Raw genomic sequence first — 12,174 nt, forward strand, 5'->3', positions numbered from 1 at the left:
TATTGTTGGAAGACTTTTTGAAGGTGAACCTTCATCAGTGTCACCACGAAAACTTTACGATTTGGGATTCATGTAAACATACATTTGATGTTTTTATTGTCTCCCTGTTCGAAGGCCCAGGCAAAAAATCATTATCAATATTCGTTGCTTTTGAAACTCGACTTAAAATTTGCACATGGAACAACTAAAGACTCTACTGAATTAAAAACAAATTTCTTAGTAGCTCTAAATCGCGGGCCCCCTGAGAAACCCCGGACCCGGAGGGAATCCCCCCATTCCCCCTCCCCTCTCGTCGGGCCTGCTCAGAGTGCAACACCGGAAACTAGCAGTTGAGGAAAGCAGACTCCCCAGCGAAACACATGGCACTCTGGCATAACTTCGAGCTGGATACTGCCATTGGTTACGCTCTTCCTTATCCAGAATCAACCCCGACGTACTCAATGTATGCTCTGCATTAATGTATTTCCATACGACACCAACCATCTTTCGACTGCAATGTGGAATAAACGCCTCTAACATCTCCAACCCTATTGAAACTGCTAGTTTCCTTGGACTTACGTTAGAGATATTGATGACAATTTTTTTAATGATCGCTTGTTACTTCTAATGACAGAAGTGACAGATCATCGCGTCGTTCGGTAAATTTTGAACAGCTGTGGCCACTTCGCGCGTTCGTTGAATGAAATGCTGACGAACTATTGATCCAGCAAATCAAACGCAACTTTCACTGCGCTATTGCAGAACATTTTCTTTGAGTAACGCAAAATTCTATCAATAGCTTTTTAGCAGTACTTCTGTTATTATTTGGCGGCTCGAACACACCTGGCATTATAGTGCTCTTTTAGATTAAACGCCTGGCGGAGCCGCCTCAATCAGCCGTTTCTGGCTATTTTGCGGAAACGGTATTCCGCCTCATTGTGTAAATGATATGCAGGTGGCATAAGGAGACATGCCACCAATTTGTTTCTCATAAGTTCACCGAACATACCGGAGACGCGTAGCGCCTTAAACGGCTGGACATTTCCTCTATAAGTAACAGGTAGCTCTGTGTTGTCTTTGCTCCAAGTGCCGCCAGCGACAAGTTTCAGAATTTTTGAAGAGCGTTGCAATGCCCATTTTGAAATTTTCGGTTGAAGCTAATGTATCGTTTTCTTATACCGATAGCCCCTACCGATTTATCCGTGCAGTTTAGCACTTCTCACATTGGAGGACATTCCCTGCTTGTTAGAGACCAGTTGCCATGAAAAGCTTAGGCCTGATGGATGGATACGGTTTGCAAGGTTTTGCGGAGGCTACAACATACAACTGCATAGTGCGGACTTTCTTTGAACGAATAAATTACTTTCTCTTAGTATGGCGATTATATCACTCAAGTGGCCAATTTTGTGATTTAGCTTCACAAACTGTCTTATGACATATACATTCATACTTAATGTTTTAAAGATATATCAAGATTGCAACATTTTTGGGTAATAATTTCCTGATGTTTTATACCTAATAGCACAAGAGCTTGTATTACTCCGTAACAGCTGACGCAACTTCGCCATGGCAACACCCTAAACGACGACGCCTAAAACAAGAAAAAGAACTTGTACGTTAGGACTACACTAAATACGCAGCTGTGTCAGTTCACAAAGTGTAGTCGGACGTCATGTCCCTCTTTAACGTTTGCAACTGGTGGCACACACAGTGTTCCGATTTGGAAGAGAACTATGATTCAGCAAGTTTACTATGCGTCCGCTTCGGACTCGAAGATAATGAGAAGGATTATGTGTTAGTGGGTTCGCACAGTGGTACTTTGACTATTTTCTATCCACATTTGGATCAAGGACGTCGTGTCGAAGATGGCAATGCATTTAGAGCGACAGACTTGTTGTTGGAAGTGAATTTGAAAAAACCAATACTGGGCATATATGCTGGGCGTTTTAGTGGGTAAGTAAGGATGTTACATTTTTAAAAACCTTTCGTGTCTCACATTTTGTTTATATTACTGCAGTGGTCAATTGGCTAACGAGAAGAACAATCAACTTGCTCTTCTGCACCCACGTTCAGTGGCTATCTACAAACTGCAGTGTATTGGTGGTGTTGCTGAGCATGGTACTCAACTACGTCTGCATTCCTTAGCCGAGTACAAGCTACAACGTGGTGCGTTGGCGTTGACTAAAGGTTCATTTGGGCGCGTCAAAGGTCGTGAATTCTTTTGTATTACACATTTGGATGGTACATTGACTTTTCATGAGCAGGATGGTATATTATATGAGTGTCAGTTACCTGGGAATCGCGCCTTACCAGTGCCTGTGGCCTATTGTGAACGTACTGATAGTTTCTTACGATTTACCGCTGGTTGGAATTTGGAGTGTTTTACGTAAGTGCTGGATTTTTTTTTCAGTTTCAGTAAAATGTAATGTAATACATGTTTCGTATAGTTACCAGGATCTTTCACATTCGTCTCTGAATCGGTCGGAGTTCCAGCCTTCCTGGTCAGTTTGCATTGGTGAAGGTGTTGTGGACATGTGCGTAGTACAAACAAAAACGTAAGTTTGTGCAGGACTTGAATGCATTTCATTTGAATTAGAATTTCTTTTCACACAGGAGCTCATCTTCGATTATGATATTGGGCGAGCGTAACTTTATTAGCCTCACAGATGATGGATTAGTCGATTTTATATTAAAGCTGGATTATACACCGAGATGTTTTCATTCTTTTGTCATTGGCTACTACTGGGGTAATGTAAGAATTGTTGGTTTATTTTAGGTTAAGTTAAGTAGGCATGCATGGGATGATCAACATTTCATTCTCACTTTATCATCATCATTAATTTCCACATAGCCGGTTAGGCAATTTTGACCACTTCCCACTTCGTAACAATTCAGACCAGCTATCCCTCGATACTGACGCAAATTGGGTGAGCCGATGGAGATCACGTCTTGCTCCACCTGTTGATGGAAATACTTTCTTAGGCGGAGCGTATTCGTCCGTTAAAATAATATGACTTGGCCAGTGAAGCCTTTGGGCGTTTATTATTTCCTATTCTCCTATCTTTCGATACTTGCCGTCGGCATCACCGCAGGACCATAAATCTTCTGGAGAACATTTCTATCAAACATTATAAGGACCATTTCATCTTCTCTCTTCAATTCCGAGCCATATACCAGGGCAGATATGATGACTGGGTAATAGCCCATATTTATTTTTATGTCGAGAAAAGGTTTTACTTTTCAATTGCGCACTCAGTCCAAAGTAGCTAGAGTTATTCTTCGTTTGATTTCTAAGTTGACATTGTTCTCGATGTTAATGCTGGATTTCGGATAGACGAAGCCATTCACAGTTTCGAATTTATATCCGTTAACACTGATGTGGCCGCCCAGATCGCAATTGAGCATATTCTTTCTTGGCCTACCGAAAGTACTTTCTATTGTCCTCATTCACCCCAAAACCACCTTTTTTTTAAAGCAGAACTCAAGGCGAGTGTGTTAAGGCCAACCATCAGTACTACAAGAACTATCTTCTCCAGAATTATGTTAAATAAATTGTAGTAAGAAGGCAACTTGTCTGAAGTCTAATTTGGACACTCGAAATGGCTCGCAGAGTTTCTTCCCTATTCAAAGGGAGCTCAACGTCGTTTGGCAAAGCCTTATTAGCTTTGGATGGAACTTGACTTCAGACATAGTGGCATACAAGCAACATCTTTTTGCGCTGTCGATTCTCGTATCGCTATGGACAACTGGCGAGATTGTATATATTCCGTCATTAGCGATTGGCCTGTAGGACTCCTTTTTTCCCTCGCTATCTAGCAATGACGAGACATGCTCCCTCGCCAACTTAGTCATGCGCTATACATCATTAAGTTGGTGAATAATAACTTCACTTTGCTATTACATGGAAGCATTGAAGTAGATGGGAAAAGCTCAACACGCCTTCTACAGGATGCAGTTCCCAATAGATGACTGGTGACTGGTAAATTTCAGAAATTTCAGTGGCACAAAATATAACATGGCTGACATAGATGAAAATTCCTACCGGTAGTTTTCAACTTAACAAGGATACTGCTGGAAGTTATCTGCTCTTCGCTAGGCTCCTAGTGCAACGGTGCGCAATAGAGCTTCGTAGAACATAGGAAACCTGTTCGGCCTTCTCCTAAATATCGTGCGCGCATAGCAACAAGAATCTTTTCGGTTTGGAGGGGTTGAAAAATAGATTGGAAAAGTTATAAATTGCGCTGGCTACAAAACCCGCTCAATCTTTATTGAAAGCCCCGCTGGAGTTATGCACCTCTGATCTAGCGGAATCAATTATAGAAAAGTTAAACATGCAATGAATCGACACTTTTCAAGCATTAAACAACGAACCAACCAAGGTTTGTTTGCAATTCAGATTGCTTTTCCACCAGCGGGAATATAACCTCGGTAGGTATGTCTGTCGTAAGAGGCGACTAAAATACTAGATTCAAGGGGTTGTGTAGGGAAACCCTTTCAGGTTGCCAGCGCAATATATAGCTTCTCCAAACCCAATTGTCAACTCCACCTATCCGTGGCGAATCCTGTTTCATTAACAGGGGGTGGGAGGGCGGTCTGGCCTAGAAGGTCGCATGTGGTCATAACAAATCATTTCCGAGATGGTCGAGCTTGGTACAGGAATGTACCGGATCTGCATCCGGCAAAGGACCATCAACATCGATAACGCTTCTAAGGCCTTCGGGGAGTGTCTTTATCGCTACAACAACAACAACAACAACAAGAGGATTGTTTTGTTTGTACTGTCCCCTGCGGGTAAGGGGTTACGAATATGCCCGCAGTGGGTATACCGATCCTAAAAGGCGATTATAATACCATGTCTTCACTCGAAACAGGACAATGCGGGCATGTGCATCGCTTGCGCGACCCTAAAAAACCCTATAAAAACTGTATCCGCGGGGAGCAGAACAACTCAGTTGTGACCTGATATAACGTATCGCTTGCAAACAGGTCGTGTCTCCTGGCTTGAGGATTTGGATGAATTGCGGGGCTGGTTTCATCTCAAAGAGTTCACTCATAGAAGTCTGACAAAGACATCTGAATTGACCATACAGTTTTTCATCACTGAAAACCGACTCTGAGGGGCAGATGAAAAGGTTGGCCACATCCCATAATTGTGACAATCGGAGAAAACGGGGCTGAAACAGAGAAACGGATGCGTATTGTCAGCTAAAAACAATCGATAAATGTACGAGTGGGCCAGCGCTCATCTTGTATCTTCAGATGGTTGAAGCTGCCTTTGGCTAGAAAGGATGCTTTCGAATAATGGTTGCCCACATCCATAATTATGGCGGGAATTGACGGAAGATGCTTGAGTAATTTGGCTGAGTATGTTGGTTGACAGCAGTGGACGAACTGCTTTTGCGAAGATATGATTGAAGCAAAAACATGTTGTTAAAAAGGTATGTGATGTGAAAAGGTTGCCCACGTCCCTGGCTTGTGGTTTAAATAGGAATGAAAATTGGAGTGAAAATAGAATTTAATGAAGATGTTTAGTACACTGTTACATATCTCATACTGATTATTAATTTAATCTGATATTGAGACAAACTCGGAACTAGCGGTGGAGCAACCGGGTGCTTAGAAATGGAAAGGCGTGGTATAGATAGGTCCCCAAACTCACCCAAAGCTGGTTGCCTTGAATACCCAACTTCAGCCAATTGGTACCAACTTTGTTGGGTCAGTGATCAAGTGATATTGATCCGTGCGTTTTAGCATACCGTGTCATCTCGTGACAGGTACCCACCTACAATTTTACACACTCTGTTCCTTCTTCATGATGACGAGCTCACATACGGACGGATACATTTTTGTTTTTTTGGTTGTAGTAACAGCAAAAACCGTTATCCGTTAGGCCATGCCGGATATACATAAGTTCGCTACTTTGACGCAGTCGAATCATTAGGTCCTCTCACTTTGCTTACATGTTCTTCAAAAAGGTGTTTTGAGTTAATAATTAATTAAAGTAGGAAATTTATAATGAGAACTGAGTCGTCACATTCATTAATCAGTCCTTAATTTCAAAATCACTATGTTTCGCGCCACCTGGACGCGTCTTTCCCGTTCATGATTATACAGGAGAAGTGTTCGGTGTGAAAATATTTATGGAATAATTCGCACAGACTACTTACGAAAAACATCAGATAGGTTAGGTTAGGTAAGGTGGTCACCGGTGTGAGCACCAGTGCATTTAGGCCCAAAAACGTCCCATTGTGATACCACGTGGATCTCTCCCCTACTCAAACCAACAGGTCGATACAGCAAACATCAGGAGTTTCTTAGGTTCCAACTTAGCCAGATCACAGTGATCGTAAAAGAAGGGAGATCCCAGAGATTTCTTCCTCTTGTGCCAAAGCGCGGGACAATCGCACAGAAAATGTTTGACTGTTTCTTTCTCCTCTTCGTCTTTGCAGCTCCTGCAGTAATCATTATAGGGAGCACCCAGCCATTGTGCGTGCCTCCCGATTGCTATGTGGCCGGTTATAAGTCCAACCACCAATGATCGGGTAGGCCAAATGATAGATTCCACCCTAGTTGAGGTGCAAAGACACCGCTACCCATCTTATTATCCAGTTTGGAGCCGTCAGTATATATATGCAGCCTATCGGTCCGGTCTGGCGGCTCCTTGAAAAAATAATCCCTATCCGGGATAATAACCTCGTACTTCATATTGAAAAATACAGTCGGAGCGCAATAGTCCGACGAAGGCGAATCCAGATACTTAAGGATGGCTGCATGGCCGTCCACATTATCTCTCCGTACGGATAACTCTCGCAGCCGCAGAGCTATTCAATCTATTGGCAACACATTAAAAATAGTGTCCAGCGCCTTCGCAGGGGTGGTGCGCAGAGCACCCCCCCACGCAGATTAGATAACTTCGGCGTACAACTTCAAATACTTCAAGCCTAGTTGTAATAAATAGTTGGCTAAATTCCATCTGGAACTCTTTGGTTATTTATACTGTACATGATCACTTCATCATTTCATATGGAAAAAATATAAATTCTCATACAAATATCTAATACTTAGAGCCTGGCGCGCGTCTAATCACTGCCATCGTCTCAGACACGGGCAAACTTTTCATATACGAAAGTGCAAATATTATTTGGGCTGCACAATACGAAGATGATGCACCAATAGCAATTCAGCGTTCAAATTTGAATGGGTTAGCAGGTGGCATTGTCGTGCTTGGTTCAACGGGACAATTGCGTATTGGATATTTGGGCTCAGAACCTTTTTTGTTTAAGGTACCCGCAGTGAATATGGAAGAACTTAGCTTCACGCAGGCACACAAAGAGTTACAGCAGTTAGAGGAAGAGATCAGAGCAGCTGTGGATGTAACAGATGTAGAAGATATCAATAAACGTGCTGCTGATGAGATGCGTATACATTTTACAATTAAATCAGTGATCAGTGATGATGTGGATATGCTGATGTTGGATGTTCCCGCGCAAGTAGCCGTTAAAGAATTGCCCGCTTGCTCAGGTTTGCTAAAATTGAGATGTAAACAGGAGGTAGCTGAACTGCAAGTAGTTTTCAATATGGCTGAGGGCATACGCTGTAGTCAAGATACAATCACATATGTGGATATGGCAGTGGGACAGGTAGAGACGTTGGAGTTGGATTTCTTTGTGGAAGATTTGTTGCATTTACATTCAGCGCGTGTCGATGTAGTGATATCATTTATTAGCATGAAGGCATGTGCGCGAATCAGTGAGCTAACTGAAGACCTAACTGTGGATTTTCTATTGCAGGGCATACCACGCGTCTTGCAGCAATCTGCATATTTACCACTCAACATGTTCTTCAAGCTGAGGCAGGCACAAAAGACTGCAAATATCAAACTGACATATAATATTATGTCCAGTTCATTGATACCAAAACTGTCTGTATTCTTTCCCGATTTTGTTATGCCGGAAAATGAAATACAAGCGCTGGGTTTACAGTTACTTTGCCCAGGCGATGAGAAATGCGAAGAGATTGTGACTATTGTTCTGGCCAAGAACTCAAACAGACTGAGGTATGTCACATTAGGGTGAGTCGATTTGTATGGACGAAAGTTAACCGATATCGCGCCATCGATTTTCGATAGGATTTGGGCTCAGGGAAAATAAAAGTTCCACTACGCATACCCAAAAAAAAATTTTCGAGCCTGCGAAATTTAATTGTTTTTTTTTACTTTTTTCGGCTTTGATTTTTAAAGGTTTTTTCATGACCTACTAAAAAAATTTTCATTTGATTGTAAAATTTTCATGCATAATCCTGTGACCCAAAAATTTCCGCTAAAAACTTCAAAAAAAAAAAATTTTTTTTTTTTTTTTCAAAGAACTGGTATCGCCAACGTTTTTAGCAGATATTTATGGGTAGGATTTCTGTTTTGGGATTGGGTTTTTAGTAGGTCATGAAAAAAACCTTAAAAATTAAAATCGAAAAAAAATCAAAAAACAAACTCGAAAACTATTTTTTTGGGTATGCGTAGTGGAACTTTTTTTCCTGAGCCCAAATTCTATCGAAAAATCGATGGCGCGATATCGGTTAATAAATCGACCCACCCTAATGTGACATTACATTTATAGTAGTATCTGTTACAGTGCTTTTCAAATTGTTTCGTTAATATTCCCTATTTCCCTTTTGTAGAATACAATCAGATACTCTGGAAACATTGCCAATGATATTAGAACGTATAATGAGAGTCGCTATGGAACATGCCCATGAATCGAAAACGTCAAAGCTGAAACGTGTTAAAAATGCTCAAAACCCAAGAGTGAAGACAATTATGGCCAACCCTGTGCTACCCATACATTCGATATTACACAAAATCGATTTACATCGGGAAACACAGGAGAATATTCAAAAACAAACGGTAAAGTTCGATTTGCCACTTCATTTATTTGTTGTCTCTTATGCAACACCCTCTATTTCGATTGTTTTCACAGCTTAAATTGGATTTGCTGTTGGAACAATTTAAGACTCTACAACGCAAGTTGCAGGATCACTCGGAAGATGAATCAAAGGAAACCATAGTAATGCAAATCGAAGAAAATTACGATCATCTCATAGCTGAAGGCGATAAATTAATGGAGATACGCAAACTTGAAAAGACGTGAGTATATCTCAAAATTCTACGAAATCTTCTACCTTTTCAATAGAACTGCAGGTTTCTTGTTGGTAACAGGAAGATGTTTCTGCTGAAACATATTTATTTCTAAGATCGTAGCTTCCAAAGAAACTAGCACGTTTCGAATTCCGTGGAAAGCTAGCATACATAGATTGTTATTTGCGTTGAACACTGTCACAGTTCAATTGTATTAGTCTTCGACGAAAATAACGAACTGCGCTAATTTTTCATGGGAATAGTGAAACTTGTTAGTTTTACATGGGACCGAAGAGATGACCTTTAGATACACTTGAGACAACTCAAGTGGCCAGTAGGTGTAACTCAGAGGTAATCGCGCTAAATAATGTATAGGGTTAAACAAGGGTTTTTTTTATTGGACTTTGGGATAGCGCACTCCGCTTAAGTGGCCCAATTAAACCAGGCTAATCCTGTACATGTGTCCGCACCCCGTGGGACCGCCGCTAGGCATAACTTCACTGGGGGAGGCGATTTAGTCGCCACTACTTCGTATGCGCATTTCTCTGCGCTCCCTTTCAGCATGCATCAATTTCGACATTACTATAAAGGCCATCTTGCTCACAGCAGTCCAACAATCTATTTGTCGCCGTGAAAACGAGGGCAGTGAAACATTACTTGTTCTGCGCTTTCCAATTCGGAGGGCAGTGTGGACAGAAAGGATTCTCCTCTATCCCACGCGTATGTAGATATTCCTTGAAGCACCCGTGCCCGCTCAATATCTGTTGAGGTGGTAATTTAGTTCGCCGTGTTTTCGCTCGTACCATTCCGCTATATTCCGGACTAGCATGAAGGTTCAGCGCCCTTTTCTCGAATATTCCCACCGTTCTTGCCACCTAACTATTGTTCGTGACCTTGCGCTTTTCTTAGCATCTTCACCTTTCACCTGAGAGTAGATCTACTGGGATTTTCCTGGATAAAACATAGATCGCGTCGTCGGACACCGTCCGATAAGCACATGCTATTCGTATAACAGTAATGCGGTAGACTGCTAGTATATATTTTTGGTGGACCATTTTAGATCCGTGCCATACTGGTGCTGCATATAATATTATAGAGCTGGTGACGTTGGATAATAGCTGACGGGTAGCTTCGCCTGGGCCGCCGATGTTGGGCATTATTCGCGTTAGGGCTCCACTAACTCTAGAAACTTTCTCCCCACCGTCCTGAAGCGCTCCTTAAAAGTTAGTTTTGAGTCAATGATTACTCCTAGATATTTCAAGGCAGGCTAGTTAAACAAGCGCTATTGGTATGTAGTAGCAGATATGCCTGTCGTAAGAGGCGACTAAAATACCAAATTGATTAAAGGGGTTGCCAGCGCAATATATAGCTTCTCCAACCCTCTTATGGATCTAGGGGTATGCGGGCGGTATGGCTTAGAAGGTTTCACGTGCTCATACCAAATCGTTCTCGAGATGGTCGGGCTAGTAACTTAATGGCGCTTGTTACCGGAACGTCGTTCAACTGCATCCGGCAAAGGACCATCAATATCGATAAAACTCTCCAGGGCCTTCGGGGAGTGTCCTTATCACTACAACAACAACAAAAACACACAGATAGTGCGAAATTGCTACAGATGCCCTTATACATCTATAGTTTGCGCATTAATTAACTTTTAATTATCTTCAAGCCAACGCTGTGATCTCACCTGTGCAATATCCGTGGCCACATCACTTATAAGCGCACTAAGTGTGGAGGAGAAATTGGTGAATGTTTTTTGCGCTGTGTTTTGTACGCCGATCAATGACTGGACAGAACTGGTAAGAATCCGAAGACATAGTCATTTGCTTTCAATCCAAAGATAAACTTCTCTCTTCTACACAGAGTTGGGAGGAGTCAATGTCACCAGGCATTGATATGCTCCATCATTATGGTCCCTTAAATCGAGCCAAGAATAATGAGACTGCAGCTGCTATAGAAACAAATGTGACTCATGCAAATTTCGATTATACTCGATTTAGACGTCACATGCTCTCAATATTCGAGCGAATACAACGTATTGCAGCTACAACGGAGGCGAAAGCAGAAGAAACTACCACCACTGTTGTTGGTAAAACTCAGCCGGAAAAAGAAGCGGTCGATATTAGTGGTCTTAATGAATTACTTCATGTATTGCCCAGTGAACAGAGATCCAATTTTGCTAAATCACGTATGGTGCGACGAAGTACGTTGGAAGCCGTCGAGGATGATGACGAAGAGGAATATGATGAGGAAGATCTGCGTAACGTGGGATATAAAAAAGAGTTCGGTAGCCAACAGAATAAGACGGGAGAAAACTCCGAGTGGGTAAATGAGAACTATGAGCTGCCTTCGTCGGAGGAATTATTTAGTGATTTGGGGATTTGGTGGTAAACTTTTTGTTTTGATGGCTTTTAATGGTTGTGTAAAATATTCATTTTCATGGTTGTGTATTTTTCATTATTTGCTGTGATTTAATAAAGCTTATTGCAGGTTTTATTAACTGATTAGAGAAGTGGGTTATAGAACGGTCATCTCGAACGGGGTTTTAGTCTCGAAAGGGCGAGGGGTCACACAAATCGCTCCGTCGGCAGTCGGGCTACTACCACATGGGTCTAGTACTGGAGCTTACCGCAAGTTAAGTACTACTCACCTCTGCAATACTTCCCTTAACATTCGGATAATGTTTTTGCGCCTATCACAACAACTACTACCCTACAATGACGGCCTGCCAGTTCTTGCCCGATCAACGCTGCCTATCAATCCAAATAGAATTAAACTTTTATTTTAACAAAATACACTGAAATTAGGCAATACTCTCCCTGGGGACTAACATTGCTATTGACTGATGGGGGCGCCTACACCGAGTTCATATTTAATAGGAATGGCATAGCATATAGCCCCAGTTCTTTCCACTTTGTATAAGGCATCACTACTGCTCGGCCATATACCGAGCAGATGGGCAGAGGTTAAGGTAGTATTCTTACCAAGCCACGGAACCCGAGCAACTGCCCTCGTCGTATCGACCAATAAGCCTGAGCTCGTTTCTCCTAAAAGGTATGGAGAAA

General features: G+C 42.0%; 1 protein-coding gene across 1 annotated transcript; it reads left to right on the forward strand.

Moving 5' to 3' along the window:
- Positions 1-1,651: 1,651 nt before the first annotated feature.
- BBS9 (Bardet-Biedl syndrome 9) lies at positions 1,652-11,577 on the forward strand. Its single transcript, XM_067778246.1, has 9 exons — positions 1,652-1,932; positions 1,997-2,365; positions 2,427-2,534; positions 2,593-2,726; positions 7,045-8,035; positions 8,653-8,878; positions 8,952-9,118; positions 10,779-10,908; positions 10,973-11,577. The coding sequence occupies exons 1-9, from the start codon at positions 1,652-1,654 to the stop codon at positions 11,498-11,500; spliced, it is 2,934 nt and encodes a 977-aa protein (XP_067634347.1). The 3' UTR covers positions 11,501-11,577.
- The last annotated feature ends 597 nt before the right edge of the window (positions 11,578-12,174 follow it).

Source organism: Eurosta solidaginis, chromosome 3, assembly GCF_040869045.1.
Source record: "Eurosta solidaginis isolate ZX-2024a chromosome 3, ASM4086904v1, whole genome shotgun sequence".
NCBI classification, from domain to species: Eukaryota; Metazoa; Arthropoda; class Insecta; order Diptera; family Tephritidae; genus Eurosta; species Eurosta solidaginis.

Coding starts and splice junctions, on each gene's coding strand:
- BBS9 (XM_067778246.1), top strand. CDS start 1,652: ATGTCCCTCTTTAACGTTTGCAACTGGTGGCACACACAGTGTTCCGAT. Junction 1,933..1,996: donor TATGCTGGGCGTTTTAGTGG/GTAAGTAAGGAT, acceptor ATATTACTGCAG/TGGTCAATTGGCTAACGAGA. Junction 8,036..8,652: donor AAGAACTCAAACAGACTGAG/GTATGTCACATT, acceptor TCCCTTTTGTAG/AATACAATCAGATACTCTGG.